Below are 16,843 nucleotides of genomic sequence, written 5' to 3' on the forward strand. Positions count from 1 at the left end.
GATATCAGAAAATTGGCAATGGAAGGGCAAATAATGTTGGCATTATATTACTAAGATTAATCTGAATTTGTTTTTCTATTAACTCTTGTATGCAGAATCCTTAAAGTGGAAGAAATATAACCTATCTAATATACACATGGCACAAACTAAATGTATTTGGATTCACTGGATTCCAAACATTACATTATACTGCATTATGTTTAATTGAACTTTTTTCCCTTTTCTGCAACTGGACCTTTTGTGGGTTGTGCTTATAGCTGTCTACTGATGGGGCAGAAGGAGGTCACCATCACGCTTACTGGTGTGATTCTATGGAATGGATCCACCAGCAAGTCCTGTATAATAAGAACTTAACCTGTTTAACATGTTTAATTAAACATACTCTTTATATATGGGTCCCTAATGAGTAACGCCTCAACCAGAAGATCCTTGGGCAAGGGTTGCCTATAGGTAACTATTCCACTTTTTTTTTTTTTTTTTTACCTGATTTGGTCTTTTAAGTCTCTCGCCCTCAGCACTGGAACTCCTAGCTGGACTTTCTCAGGGTAGTTAACTCTGTAGGTTCTTTAAAATTACCAAACAGCATTTGCTGGATCAGCTATACACAGCCAGGAATCAAACCCTGGATGCATGCTGCCTACATCCCTTCACCACTGCTGTTCTTTAACTTGTAAAACATACTGAAAAATTCTTAGAATTAGAGAATTAGAGAAATCTTTTTCTAATCTAAGTCAGGCTGGCAGCCTTGTAATTATCCATACTGGTAATGTTTTTTCTTTTTAAGAGGTTCATTGATTCAAAAGCACTAAGGTGTACAGAGCAGTCAGGACACTGACTGCACACAGCAACATTCAGCTCTGTTAGTATCATAAAGAACAGATTATAAAAGCTGTAAGTAGCAGATTGTGATAAAATGTTGTTCAGCTTGGCAGCCCAGCAGCCGCTCTGGTGAGTCATTCTTTTACCTGAAAACATTTTCTATTAATTCCCGACTAACACATTGCTGCAGGTGACAGTTGATGACAGCCTACACTTGTAGTATTTGCCATAATTCTAAAAAACAACAAAGGTTTTTTTGGCCTGTCTCTTCCATCATTTATCATCATATATGTAAGGATGAGGAAATAGCTGATAAAACCGATCAGGGTTTTTTGTTTGTTCATGTCGTAAGGTTAATCTAAGCCTGTTATTCCAACAGTGGCTACAATAGATGGCGTGTAACAAATGAACAGAACTAATTCAAATATTGTGGTGATGCTTGTTAAGCAAATAGTGGGATGTAAAACAATATCGTATGCATTTCTTTGGTATTGCCTGCAGCTGCTCAGGCTTTGACTATTTCTGCTTGTGATCTTTAATATTATGCACAGCCAAAGTGCAGCTATGCACACACTAGCCACTTTTTTAGGTACTTTTTAGGTAGGAACTGTTCAACTACTAGTTAACACAAAGATCCAGTGAAGAGCAGTTCCGTGAATCTGTGTGGTCCTCTCCATCATTCTCCCTTTCAGACTTTCATTCATGCAACCCACCTCCTCCCAGTCTCCTTGTCATCAGAGTCACTCAGCGCTCCATCCAAGCCTCACTCTTCATCTTCACCACCACCAGCACTTAGACTCTGGGGGTGTCCCGTCCTAAATCCTATAACCACTTAGTCCTGCCATGATGGGTCATCAGAGTCTAATTGCCAAATAAATTCATTAATTTTTCTATCTCAATAAACCATATGCAGTTCTTCCAAATGTTCTCTGCTTATTGAAATGACACTGCTCATTTTTCATCACATGGTTTATGTATAACATGAACCATGATTGTTTCCTAACCAAGTAGCTGTAAGTGTTTACACCTAACCAGGCCCATGCTAACCGGGTCTTCTGGATGAGGAACTTGCCTCATGCCTCCTTATTTAAACTCTGTATAGAGATATTAACTCTTGGTGGTCAGCATTTTTTCATCTGGACGTTTTTTTCCTTCAGTCAAAAACTATTCTGGAAGTGAAGTCTGTGCAGTTGGACATTTTTAGAAGAAATGATTGTAGTTTATTTTGTCCACTGGCCTCAAAGTTTAAATGGCTCTCTGAGTGGTAATTTGGGGGACATTGTTCATTAAAGGCACAAAACATTCCTTAGTTTGAGACAACATATCTTGATAATACTTTTAGGGGGTTCCTTTCTGGTGTCTTCAGATTATATTGGTACATGTACTAAAATGCTTTTTTCTTTTTTTTGTCCCTGTAACTCATCTCCTCTAATCTAATATAATCTGAAGAGTTGTCCTGCTTATCACGGTTATATGGCTTTTTTGTGCAGTGGGCTTATTTCAGAAAAAGTTGTTTTTTTTGCAAACTTGAGTTTAAGGTTTGTTAAACTGAACATGATTTACCATGACATAACACCAGAACAGATAAGAGGTTTAATCAGCCATCTTTTAAATGAGAGAAGCAGATTTTTAAAAAGTTGTGAAGAAGAAAAGCCACGGTCCCTTCTTTTAAATATGACACATCACATCCTGTTCAAAACACCTTGTGTCTGGTCATTTATTTCTAACACCTTTAATTAAAAATTCCAATCGCTCCGTTTCATAAAGACCATGCAAAGTTCACCGCAGGCTTCGAAGCACATATGTCCCCAATATTTCTAACTAATCTAAACGAATCAACGGGAGAATCATTTATGTCACGACTAGAGCCCGTTTGGAGATTATCTTCATTATTTCTCCATGGAAATGCGGTTTTATAAATAACTACTCCCACATTTCTCTTCACATTTATTTATTATATGTAACATGTCTGTGTGTTTATGTAATACTTGAGATTAACATCAATTACCAGGCAGATGAAACAGCTGGTCCTCTGTGTCCACTTTAGCCACTGTTAGCTTTGATTAAATATACCTTTACAAGAAAAATAAAGTCATTAACTTTGTATTTCTTTAATAATACAATAGGGCTCTGAACAAAGAGTGGGACTTGGAAGGCATTTCAGACTTCTGCTACAATAGCATGATGAGTCACACAAAACTCAATTTACACTCTATTTAAGTTCACCTAAACTATTCAGCTGCATTGTAGCTGGTATTACATCTTTGAAACAGCTTCAGCGGAATAGAGGATACTGGAAAAAAAAAAACTTGCACTTTAACAAGAACAGAGATTCACTTAGTACTTTGTTAAACACTGCAAGTCCTTGAAACATCGATTTTTGTGTGCTTGTGTGTTGAATTTGTTTGCAGCCCTATTATGAAGGCACTTTCTTATAAGCAGAGGAGGTGAAAGTATGGCACTCCAGAATCCTCTGGGAGCCATTACTGGCATCGCTGATGCAGGAAATAGATTCACTGTAGAAAATAATACCCTTGAATAATTAATTAGACGAGTTTTAAATCAACAGCAAACGCACTGACTGCACAAATAAGAGCAGGTAAAATTCCAAGAATGCTGTTAGTTGCTTTCGAAACTTAAAGATGATCAATAATAAGATGAGAGTGTGCAGTTAAACTTAATAATATGCTTTTTAAGTCCATAATTCATGTTTGTTTCACAGTAAAGGCCTTAGTCATATCAAAGAAGTGGAAATGTACTTAGATATTGGTCAGAACTCTGAGCTATAAAATTTTATTCAGTTAAAACTTTCTAAATAAGAAACAAAATCAATTGCGCATTTAAGTTTTTGACAACAGAAACAATTATGTCTTCCAGTGGATTGGATTCGGGTCATTGCTAAGGTTATTTTCTAGAGAACTGTGATCGTCTGTTGATGGACGTCGTTTAAGGATAGAATAGAAACGATTTTTTTTCTTTAAAGAATATTGGTGCATAATTATAGCTTCTGTTTAATTCCTTTTGATGAGGAATAGTCACCTTTAGTTTGACTGTTTTTGAGAAGTAAAGACATAAATACAGTTTAAATGAAGTGAATTGAATGACGGCATGATTACTGTATCATTAAAAAAGGAACATCTGATAAAGCAAGCTCAGGCAAATACATCAGTTCTGTGAAGAATCATGAAAAACACTCAGCACTGAGTAAACTAAATACATCACTATATAGCTATACATAGCCATACATTTTGCAATGCCGAGAAACCGCTGCTGGCTTTCAAGGTCAATGAAGAAAATCACCACAGCCTTCTCTTACCACCACAGTTCTGATATTTGCATGTCGTCTTTGTTGAATATTGAATAGTGAGTCAGTACTGGCACGTATATTAATGACTTTTGAGAACAGTCAGTTTGACGGTGTCCTGAGGGGCAAACGCATCTACTCAAAAGCTGACAATTAGCACTAAACAATGCTGGGGAAATTGAATACATCTGTCAGTCAGTACAAGTAAAATCTATCCACACAAGTTTGTTTCCAAATGAAAAAAAATGTTCTCGCACAACGAAACCACGTTTTTTTAAATCATGTTTGAATGGAAATGTATTTCCTCTCGGGTTACGATCCTTTGTGACATTTCAGTTACATTTGTAATGAACATCTCTTTGCCATTTGTATTCCTGCCTCCTCCTTTTATGTTTTGCTCACTCTTATTCAGGTAAATAATCACAGCTCATTCAGGACCACTTTATTCAAAGAAATGATTATTTCCAGTTGCAAAAGCTTAATTATATTTGACAGCATGAGTCTGTTTTGAGAACTCCCAATCCTTCCACACGCATGTGTGGAAAGCCTAAAGCAGAGAGATAAGTAGCATGAACCCATCACTAGGGATGGGTATCGTTTAGGTTTTATCCGATACCAGTACCAAACTGGTACTTTTGAAACGGTGCTTAAAGAATGGAGAACACAACCCACCCGCAGTAGATGTGCCCGGTGTGAGGTCTCGCAGCAAGCTATCAAATACGGCGCATTTCTCGACTTTTAACAAAATGCTGTACGTCGCCAGGTGTTTCATCAGATTCGAGGAGTTACCTCCTTTGCACAGTATCACCTTAAAGCACTTGTTGCAGGCTGCTGAGTTTGCATCTTTTGCTGTGAAGTACAGCCAGACTTTGACCGCTTTGCCTTGGGCATTTTCAATCTGTAGCTCTGCTCTAAAAGAACGTATGTACCTGGGCCCGCCTACTATCCTTGCAAAGGTAAAATGATTGGCTAGAATCCAAAGTGTATGACATTTCAGGAAAAAAAAAAAAAGCACGGAAATGAGCGCTGCTTTTCGGTCTGGTTACTACTGTTTATGTCAGATACTGGTACCCATCCCTACCCATCACTAGGGAACAGAACAAACCAGACATCAATTACAACAAAAATGACACTGACCCAGCCAGCATAAGATAAGATAACCTTTATTAGTCCCACACGTGGGAAATTTGTTTTGTCACAGCAGGAAGTGGACAGTGCAAAAGTTATGACGCAAAAATTAGAATACAATAAGAATACAGTACACAGCTGTACAGAATAGAATAAAATAATATACTATATACAGTAGAATAAAATAGAATAAAAATATACAATAAGATAAAAATAGAATACGAATGCTATATACAACTGAGTAAAAATACAACGATGCCAGAAAGGATTATTGCACTTAGTGTTATTGCACATGTGTGGATGTGTGTGTTTGTTCAGTTAAAGTCTTTGTTGTGGAGTCTGACAGCAGTGGGGAGGAAAGACCTGCGAAATCTCTCCGTCCCACACCGTGGGTGCCACAGTCTCCCACTGAAGGAGCTGCTCAGTGCTGTCACAGTCTGCTGCATGGGGTGGGAGACGTTGTCCAACAGGGATGACAGCTTAGCTGCCATTCTCCTGTCACTCACCACCTCCACTGGGTCCAGAGGGCATCCTAGAACAGAGCTGGCCCTTCGGATCACCCTGTTCAGTCTCTTCCTGTCCCCAGCAGAGATGCTGCCGCCCCAGCAGACCACACCATAAAAGATAGCAGAAGCCACCACAGAGTCATAGAAGGTCTTCAGGAGTGGGCCCTCCACCCCAAACGACCTGAGTCTCCGCAGCAGGTACAACCTGCTCTGCCCTTTCCTGTAGAGGGCGTCTGAGTTATGAGTCCAGTCCAGTCTGTTGTTCAGATGAACACCAAGGTACCTGTAGCTGTCCACAGCCTCAATGTCCATACCCTGGATGTTCAGTGGTTGCAGTGGAGAATGCTTGTGCCTGCGGAAGTCTACCACCAGCTCCTTGGTTTTACTGGCGTTGATCTGGAGGTAGTTCAGCTGGCACCAGTCCACAAAGTCTTGAGTCAGTCCTCTGTACTCCTTGTCGTCCCCATCAGTGATGAGGCCGACTATTGCAGAGTCATCAGAGAACTTCTGCAGGAAGCACTGGGTGGAATTGTGGGAGAAGTCTGCAGTGTAGATGGTGAAGAGGAACGGAGCCAGAACCGTTCCCTGTGGGGCCCCCGTACTGCAGACGACCCTGTCCGACACACAGCCCTGAGTCCTCACATACTGTGGTCGGTCGGTGAGGTAGTCCAAAATCCAGGTAGTGAGGTGATGGTCCACTCCAGAGTTCTCCAGCTTGTCCTTCAGAACCGAGGGAAGAATAGTGTTGAAGGCACTGGAGAAATCAAAGAACATGATTCTCACAGTGCTTCCAGCGGTCTCCAGGTGAGCGAGGGAACGATGTAGGAGGTGAATGACGGCATCATCCGCTCCAATGCCAGGCTGGTAGGCAAACTGAAGTGGGTCCAGTGATGAGCTTGTTAGGCGCCGAAGCTGAGCCAGGACCAACCGCTCCAGGGTCTTCATCAGGTGGGATGTCAGAGCCACCGGCCTGTAGCTGTTGAGGTCCTTGGGGCGTGAAGTCTTTGGCACTGGTACAACACAGGAGGTTTTCCAGAGCTGTGGGACTCTTCCCAACCTCAGGCTCAGGTTGAAGAGGTGCTCCATCACCCCACACAGTTGGTCCGCGCAGGACCTGACGACCCTCGAGCTGATGCCATCTGGGCCCGCTGCCTTCTTGCCATTAATCCTCCTCAGTTCCCTCCTAACCTGGGTGGTTGAGAGAGACAGGCTGGAGCCTTGTGTTGAGTGTGTATTGGATGCTGTTGTTGGGGGTGGGGAGGAGTGAGCAGGAGTGTCTTGTCTGCCTTAAGAAATGTTTAGGAATATTACAAATTGGGTGATATGCCTAATAGCTTCTCATGTGTTCAGCATTGTCAAAGGTTACATTTTAATTAAAACCACAATCTAGTAATGTTCTGTCTTTAACCTTCCTAATTTGTTTTTTGTCCTAACCTAACACTAAATTGCCAGTGAAAACAAAAATTACATAAATAAAGAAAAGTAAAGAAAATTACGGTCTCACGCAGGAGTCAAACCCTAGTTTCTAAATGATGTCAGTAATAGGAAATTCACCACTTTGTCAGCCTCGCTGGCGTCAAGAATCATTAGTATTACTCCTATGCTAAAGCTTTAGTAGAAGTTGCACATCAGTTGGTGTCCCTGCCCCTTATCCCCCTTAAAATCCTAACTTGAAGATGCAGAATTTGCTTCCTATTAATATGGATGTCATTCATGAAGGTAATACCCAAGCAAATAGCAATTTTATTATGATCTGTGCTGCAGTTGTAAGACCGGCACTCGAATCCTTCCTAAAACCCTCTCCCCAGTCCCTACTGACATTGTCGTGATGTTACTGCTTTCTCACTGCAGTCATGCAATTTATTCTGTAAAAAGCTCTTAATGTTTTGCTTTTATTCCCCTTGTTTTTTAGTGTATTGCATTTATAAAATGAGGTTGCTGTTGTAAAATGTGTGACTTTGGGATATCCTTTAAGTGTGTGAGCTCTCATAAAAAGAAAAAAGAGATTTGTGGGATTAAAATATAATTACATTTTATCATAAGAATCAAGAATCGCACTAACTGTACCATAACATAAAACATGTGGCATTTTACCCAGCTAACTATTTTAATTGGAATTATGTTTTGTAAAGTATATTTTTTGTTTTTATTTTTTTGTTTTTGAAGGCTCTGATAGGATGAATTTCTTAGACAACCAAGAAATTGAGGCACTAGTAGCTAACACTGTATTTTAAGCGAAAGCATAATTCTGGCAACCACTACCAATCAGCAATCAGAAAACAAAAATAAAAATAATGATGAGGAAAATGCAAATAGTTCATCCAATCTGGGAATCACATCAGCTTTAAGTAAATCATGCTAGCTCACTGCATGTGACAATCCCACCACCTCCTAACAACAGTATGTTGCTGTCATTAGAAGGACTACATTGTGTGATTATTTCAACAAGTGTCTGAATAAAATTTGACCAACTAATTTAGTTTGTGTGGCTATTTCTGTGTGTATAGATTAATAAAATGATTAGGTTCCATTCAGTAATCCAAATCAAGTGAGTAAACTTTGGAAATAAATCAAGAGAGGATACATACACGTAATTCGGTAGTAGAACGACTTTTAGCAGCTATATCTTGAAGTAATCATTTTCTGTATGGCTTTATCATCTCACATAACTGTGGAGGACATTAGGCCCCTCTTTTAACAAAAGAAACTGTTTATTGGGCTTGATTGCTATTTAAAAGTCGGTGCTATAGTTCGGATATTTTTTTTTTTTTTTTTTTTTTTTTTTTACAGCCCATTTTTTGTGCTTGTTGCATTACAGTTTTACTAAAGTAAATGACTCATTGTCTTGATACATGCTCAATCATCCAGGTAAGTACATCCCCAAAAGTGGATTTTGTTCATCTGGACATAGCGTTTTCAGTGGGAAGAACCTTTTTGTCACTCAGCCAAGTGACTCCTGCAGTGCAAAAAACCGACTCATTAAAATATACTAATTACAACAGCTAATATTCATGCTTTAACATTCCCACATCTTAACATACCTATCTTAAAATATAAGTAAAGTTATTTTTATTTATAGCATTAAACATAACTGACATTTTGGTGCATAGCAAAACTGTCAGTCATACAGTCATAGAGTCATAGAGCATGGTTAGCACCCTCATGACTTACCATATTTGCAATGGGCAATTAAAATTGGTACACTCATACTTTTTTGAGGTATAGTAAATATGTTTCAATTGATAGTCATTAATTAAGTATGAGATTTCTGATTATTTGGCAGTCATTGAACGTGCCACAATGCCGTGAGCATAGCAGCCACCCAGCCCAGCTCTAGAATTTTCTTTTCCTCCCTTGATCTGATGAGGAGTGTTGTTCTTGTGCCCACTGCCAGCTGGAAACTTGGGTACATTTAATATGAGTCGCTGTAGATAAGTTTATGAAACATTTGTACTTGAAACTGATGTTTTAATGTGTTGTTAGACAGAGAAGTCATGAGCCGAATCCGACAGGCATTGGCCATTGCATGAACTCCTCTGGGGAGTTAGCTTGCAGCACATGTTCAAATTGAATGTTCTGGGTCTTATTATGCTGCAGCGAGATTCAAATCCACAACTGCGATGTTTTTGTTAAGGAAGAAAGCTAAATGTTGTAAAAAATGTTAATGAAGTTATTACCGGGCTGGATAGCAGACTGTTAGCAAGCTAGCAGCTAAGGAAACCTGGCTACCTTTCCAATATGGCGGCTGATACAAGGTCAAATATCAAGATTATGTGTTTTTGCCTAAGAAAATTTGGTTAACAGCATTTATTTTTTCTGTTAATATTTTTTATATGGACCAGCCTGTATCCTTATGATGTTAAGACTGCTAGATGAGCTGTTAGTGACACTGAGTTAGTCATGACTATGCTTTGTGTTTTTTCTCTCCCCTTTTGGTATCCTGTTCCTGCTGGATGAACCACTTCATCTGATGACTCCGCTGTGCTATCCTGCCTGGTAGATTCTCCTTGCTGCAGGTGTATGCTTCTGCCAGCTGGATGCTGTTACTGGATAGTACACCGTTCCAATGGCGCGGTAGGAACAAATTGAAACACACTAAAAGAAAAGGGTTATTGCTTAAAATTGTGTTTTAATAAATGTGTTAATGTTAATTAAGTGTTCATTGTGTGCTGGAGGTCCTACTGGTCCTATGGTGGAGCAGCTACTACCTCTCCTTTAGGAAACTTGCCTCTGATGGGATACAGATATTTGGGACACATTTCAATTCTTGTAAGGGTTTAAAAAATACACAAACTTGGAAGAGTTGGCTGGATTTGTACAAAATGAGATGGCTGGCAATGGAAAGATGCGATTCGATTGTTACATGTTTAACCCTTTAAAGCCGGTCGGAGCAGGCACGCTCTGTTTTGCGTAACTATTTTTAAATCCCTGTAGAACCGGGAACCGCGTAAGCTAGCGCAATAATTTTTTTTGCATATGAAACCAGAGTTGTACGTACATCTTATGCCATCAGCTTGTCCTAAGTCATGGTTTCCTTCCACATAAAGCTTTGCAAAAATTGCATGAAAAGAGCTTGCGGGAACAAAAACATAATATTCTAGAAACACGCTTTGCCGATCTGATCAGCTGTTCGTAACACTTCCCACATTGAAACAGACGTCAGTGCGAACGATTGCATGTCCACCATTTTCTGCCCGAAACCGGAAGTGATGTCATTTTCGTGGAAAATGTAGTTTTTTTACTTGTAGGCCTTAAGAGCCTATACTGGTGTTTTTATAAGTCATGTTTGACTTTATGCTTTTCTGAATAGTTGCTGGGATGCTTAGAACTCGAATTGCACTGCTTAAAATAGTTTATTTTGATGCACATGCTGTTTTCTTTGCAAATTTGCATCATAGGATTGTTTGTCGTTTTTCCTACAGTATATAAAAATTGGTGTATCTCAAAAATAAAACTATGAAGACACTCAAAATAAATTTCCTGTTGTTGTAAACTATTTTTTGCAACTTTTTTGTATTTAAAGTTTTGAGGGATAAGCCTCTTAAATTTCTCCAAGTAGAAATATATTTAAAAAAAAAAAAACCAAAAACGATTTTCAATTTTTTTTGTAGTTTGTTGCACTTTTTTGCAATTAATGTAGTTACTATGGACTTAATGCATACATATTATTAAAATATGGGCGTCCTGTTGTCGTGCTCGACACTCCTGGACACTCCTGGACTCTTTGACTCGACTTTTGCTGGATACTGATCTGAAACGCTTTTTTTGCTGCGTCACGACTGACTTTTTAGCTAACGTAGGCTAAAGTGGCAGTTTCTATTTTTGTTTTTGACGCTGTCGCCGGTACGAGATTCCGGAATGGCACCACTTACCTCAACATCCAGCTGTGAAAGCTGCATCAACCTGAGCCAAAAAGTGATCGAGCTGGAACAAAGGATATCCACGCTATACCAAATCCAGGGGGCTGAATGCGAACTTGACACGATCCTCCTTGGCAAAGCTCAAACCACCGCTACTAGCGCTGAGCTAGCCGACACAGTGCACCATCCAGCTGCTGTGTCCCAAGAGCCTGCCAACAGTCAACACAGGCTCTCAACTTGCGTCGCTGGTGCTTCTGCCAAGGACGAGAACTCCTGGTTTCAGCTAGGGGCCAGACACAAGGCTCTGGTCAGCTCCACTCCACTCCAACCAGCGCCATGGACCGTGGCTGAGACGCGTGGTGGCTGCAGAGGGGGCAGGAGGATCCGTCTCTCGCACCCTCACCCCTCCGGCGCGGTAGTACTGGAGAATAAATTCAATGTCCTGGATCCTGTGGACTTTCCTCCTCTGACCGCTAGCCCTCGCCATCCCGCTGTGTCGCTGAGGTCTGCGCCATCTCCACCACTACGCCCCCGGAGTCGCGGCGGGCAACCCGACGCTGTGGTGCAAACTCACCGCGGAGAGCTGTGCTTTACCCCGGCTCCTCGGAGAAGAGGACCCACGGCGCGGCTACCTGGGAGTCACTCACGCAGTCCGGCTGGCGCATTTCCATCTGAACACCCCCGGTGTCGCGGCGCGGGCGTCTCAGATGGCCAACAGCCCCCGGTGGCACCTCCTCTCTCCACGCTGGTCCTCGGGGATTCCATCGTCAGGAACGTGCGGATGAGGGGGGCGCTCACGCTGTCGTTCCCGGGAGCCACTGTTGTTGACATAGTGGACAGAATTCCCAACATTCTGGCATCCCACCCACAGGTTAACCGGCTCATCAGCCACATCGGCACCAATGACATCCCCAAACAGCAATCTGAGCTGCTGAAGTTGGACTTCCTCCAACTCTTCAGCCTCCTTGGTCAGTTGCAGGTGAGTGCTTTTATCTCCGGGCCCACCCCCACCTGTGGCAGAGGGATAGGCCGTTTCAGCCGGCTGCTCAGCCTTAACACCTGGCTTTCCTCCGCCTGTGTCTCCCACGGCGTGGGTTTTATTAACAACTTTGATGCCTTCTGGGAGAGGAGGCATCTTTTTGGGGCAGACGGGCTCCACCTCAACGCCTGGGGACGCCGTTTGCTGTCCGCCAATTTGGCATTTGGCGTACAGCACTCCCGCACATTGCCCTGTCACTACCCCAAACTGACATTACCTGCTGATCCGTCTGCCACTGACTGATGTCCCCTTGGTCCCAGCTCCTATATTTGTTCCACTTTTAACAGTAATACACAAAACTCTGGACTAGGACCTCTCTCTCTCCCACAGTCAACACAATACCCGTCATAATCACAAACAGAGAGCAACAGAATTATCATAAATCCAGTAACTCCAAAAACATTAATAACCTCCGGCCTCTTCAAAAATATCAACATCCATCCAACTCTATTGTCAAAAATCCACCAGTCTCAATCAGCATGGCACTTTTAAATGTACGCTCTCTGTCGAACAAGTCTTTTATTATTAATGATTTAATTTTAGATAATAAACTTGACTGTTTATTTTTAACTGAAACATGGCTGGGCTCGGATGCACCAGTTGTTCTCACTGAGGCCTCCCCACCAAATTTTAATTTCTCTTTTTCTATTAGAAGTGGTAAGAGAGGTGGTGAGACTGCATCTTTAACCAACAACACACTCACCTCCAAACAAATTTTATTTGATCATTTTACCACTTTTGAATTCCATGCTATTGTTTTCAGCAGCCCTCCAGTTTTATCTGTCACAATTTATAGACCACCTAAAGACAGCGCTGCTTTTATCAAGGAATTCTCAGAATTTTTAACAAACATACATTCAAACTATAATATGATAATTTTAACCGGTGATTTTAACCTGCACATAGATAATCCTTCTGACCCTGCAGCAAAAGAATTCTTAAACATTCTTCACTGTTTGGATTTTACCCAGCATGTCACGCAGCCGACTCACAACAGAGGACACACTCTGGACCTGGTCATCACCCATGGGCTGTCCACCAGCGTGTCCTCTGTTGTTGACTTGGCTGTCTCTGACCACTACTGTGTGTTTTTTAACATCACCGGTTTTATTCAGCGGGAGACCTCGGTGCGAACTGTGAGGAGGCGCTATCTAACCTCTGAAGTGGCTGCAAATTTTACCAGGGTTTTAGATGAATGCCCCCCTGTGATTTTACCTGCACCCTGCGATCTGATTTTTAATCATTTCAACAGCAAACTGAAGAAAAGCCTTGACTCCGTTGCTCCACTCACCACCAAAAAGATTAACGTAAAACACGTATCACCCTGGAGAAACGAAGAAGTCAAAAAACTCAAAAGAAATTGCAGGGCAGCAGAAAGGAGGTGGAGGAAAAATAAAAATACTATCAACCATCAAATATTTTGCGAGCAACTTAAAATGTACAATAATACATTAAGGAACTCAAGAAATTCATACTTCGCCAAAATAATCAGTAATAACAAAAATAATCCCAAGGTCCTCTTTTCCACCATAGATAATTTATTTAACCCTGATTTTAACAGCTCCTAAAGAACCCCCACAGACTCACTCTGTGAGCAGTTTGCAGACCACTTCAGGGGAAAAATCAGCGCCATCAGATCTGATATTTTATCTAATCGCGATATGTTTGTAAACACATCTGATGGCTCGATTGTACCTGAGGAGACACTGGACAGCTTTGTCCTGGTTAATGCTGAGAACCTTCAGAAAGTTTTCTCCACAGTGAGACCCACCACATGTCTTTTAGATCCAATCCCTTCTTCACTCTTTAAAACACTTTATGGATTTTTTGAGGCTGAGCTTTTATACATGATGAATTGCTCTCTTCAGTTGGGTGTCTTCCCTGCTGCCTTTAAAACGGCGGTGGTGAGGCCCCTTCTGAAGAAGAGAAATTTGGATTGTAATGATTTTAATAACTACAGACCTGTATCCAACTTACCATTTTTAAGTAAAATCTTAGAAAAACTTGTTTTTACTCAGATTACTGATTTTCTCAATGATAGACAGATCCTGGAGATATTCCAGTCTGGATTTAGGGTGAACCACAGCACAGAGATGGCTTTCCTAAAGGTTTTAAATGATCTTAGATGTAACTGGGACTCCCAAAAGCTCTCAGTCCTGGTGCTACTGGATCTAAGCGCAGCCTTTGATACAGTAGACCACGCTATTCTTTTAAACAGACTGAAACACATGGTGGGCCTCTCTGGTGCTGTACATAACTGGTTCACTTCCTATCTCTAACAGAACTTTTATGGTGAGTATGGATACATGCTCCTCTAAGATCCATAGAATGACATGTGGTGTGCCTCAAGGGTCGGTTTTAGGCCCTGTACTTTTTAATTTGTATATGCTCCCTCTCGGCAGTGTCATCAGGAGGCATGGAGTGAACTTCCACAGTTACGCTGATGACACGCAGCTGTACATCTCCGTGTCTCCTGATGACACCAGACCAATGGATGCCCTTTTTAACTGTATCTTAGATATACGATCTTGGATGGCAGAAAACTTTTTACAGCTTAACCAGGACAAAACTGAAGTTTTAATCGTCGGTCCCGAGGCTCAGAGAGAGAAACTCTTGTCTAAATTACAGGCATTTTCACTATGTCCTTCGCTACAAGTGAAAAACCTGGGTGTTATTTTTGACTGAGCTTGGTTTTATCCCACATGTTAAACATGTAACCAAAATTGGATTTTATCATCTAAAAAAAAAAAAAAAAAAAAAAAAAAAAAAAAAAATATAGCCAGAGTCCGCCCTATTCTCTCTCGGGCCAACACGGAGATGCTGATGCATGCTTTTATTACCAGTCGCATTGATTACTGTAATGCCCTGCTCTCTGGTCTTCCTAAGAAGAATATTTCAACTTTACAACTTTTGCAAAACTCGGCAGCTCGTGTGCTGACGAAGACCAGAGGGCGGGCCCACATTACACCGGTTTTAGAATCGCTGCATTGGCTCCCCGTGTGTTTCAGGATCGATTTTAAAGTTCTTTTATTGGTTTTTAAATGTCTTAATGGTCTTGGGCCTTCTTATCTCTCAGATCTGCTTTTACCATACGAACCCTCGCGGACCCTGAGGTCCTCTGGTGCTGGCCTTTTGATAGTCCCTAAAGTCAGGACACATACTCACGGAGAGGCAGCTTTTCAGTGGTATGGTCCTCGTCTGTGGAACAGCCTGCCGGAGGAGCTCAGGGCCGCAGAGAACGTACATGTTTTTAAGAACAGGCTCAAGACCCACCTTTTTAATTTAGCTTTTACTTAGCGTTTATTTATTCTATCCTGTTATTCTATTATTAATTTAGACTTTACCTAATATTTATTGATTTTATTCTTATTCATTTTTTTAACCTTCTTACTCTATTTATATTTATATTGTATCCTGTTCTTATTTTATCATTTTACCCTGTATATATCCTATTGTGTCATATCTCCAGTGTTTCCTCAGAGGGCGCTCTCTGCACCGGGGCTGTGATCGACTGTGGCTGCTGGGTCTCTGGGGGTCCTCTCAGCCTGGCTGGGGGGCTCCTTGGCCTCCCTCCTGCTGTGTGCCCAGCCTGGAGGTGTCACAGTCCGCTGTGACGGACCGAGTGGAGAATGCGTGTAATGGACCCAGGTGCGTACACAAGTGAACAGACGGGAGTGAGCTTTAACAGAAGGCGAGCCTTTAATATGGCTGAAAACAAGGTGTGCAAATACAGCAGGGATGGCGTGGCTAAACAAAAACCTAAACTGGGAACAAACTATGGTGAGGCTATTGATTGATTGATAGGTAATTTATTTCAACATGTGAACAATATACAAGTACATTTAGAAAAGAAATGAGAGAAAAAAATATATACTATACAAATTACATACAAAAAAACATTCTGATTAATTTACATGTTGAAAGGGAGTGGGAAGAAGTATACACTTATTTAATCCCACCCCTGTCCCATAAATTATCAGTGAATATTTAGTCAGCTTCCTTACTGATATAATTTGTAATAAAAATAGTGAACAGATTTCTGATATACTATAATATCACATCATGAATTTTTTGTTTGTTTGTTTTTAAATAGAGACATTCACTTAATTTAAATATTTTCCTTTTCTTTATAGATCGAGAAGATCATATTTTTATAACTCTTTTTGAACAGTTTTATGTTTGGACATTGCTTTAATTCCATATTCAGTTTGTTCCATAGTTTCACTCCTTGAACAGAAACACAAAAGCCTTTTCTTGTAGTACGTACCTTCATTGTTTTGAAGTTACAAAAACCCCTTAAATTATAACTTCCTTCTTTCAAAAAACAAAAAAACAAAAAAAAACAAAAAAAAAAAACAAAAAAAAAAAACCACACACTCTGAATATTACCTGGCAGTTCTTTATTTTTTGCTTTGAATAGAATTTGTGCTGTTTGGAATTTCACTATATCGTCAATTTTCAATATTTCAGACTGCAAAAATAGTGAGTTTGTATGTTCCCTATAACCTGCATTGTGGATGATTCGAATTGCTTTCTTTTGAAGAGTAAAAAGTGAATGTAATGTGGTTTTATAGTTATTGCCCCAGACCTCTGCACAATAGCTTAAGTATGGTGAAACCAGTGAACAGTAGAGAATATGAAGTGATGTTCTGTCGAATACCTGTTTTGCCTTGTTTAGTACTGCAAT

General features: G+C 40.7%; 1 protein-coding gene across 2 annotated transcripts in view; it reads right to left on the minus strand.

The window, feature by feature from the left end:
- Positions 1-11,318, minus strand: part of LOC308410401 (protein lifeguard 3) — a 50,357-nt gene extending 39,039 nt beyond the window's left edge. The window contains exons 1-2 of one of the 2 annotated variants that reach the window (XM_080903706.1): positions 11,130-11,142; positions 5,360-7,043 (exon numbers count right to left, since the gene is read on the minus strand). In XM_080903706.1, the coding sequence (XP_080759832.1) occupies positions 5,566-6,843 (1,278 nt within the window). In that variant the 5' untranslated portion in view covers positions 6,844-7,043; positions 11,130-11,142 and the 3' untranslated portion in view covers positions 5,360-5,565. Of the gene's footprint in view, positions 1-5,359; positions 7,044-11,129 lie in introns of those variants that run through there. The other variant, XM_080903707.1, reaches the window with a different exon arrangement.
- Positions 11,319-16,843: the final 5,525 nt, after the last annotated feature.

This window comes from Rhamphochromis sp. 'chilingali', assembly GCF_963969265.1.
Source record: "Rhamphochromis sp. 'chilingali' genome assembly, chromosome: 14".
Taxonomy (NCBI): domain Eukaryota; kingdom Metazoa; phylum Chordata; class Actinopteri; order Cichliformes; family Cichlidae; genus Rhamphochromis; species Rhamphochromis sp. 'chilingali'.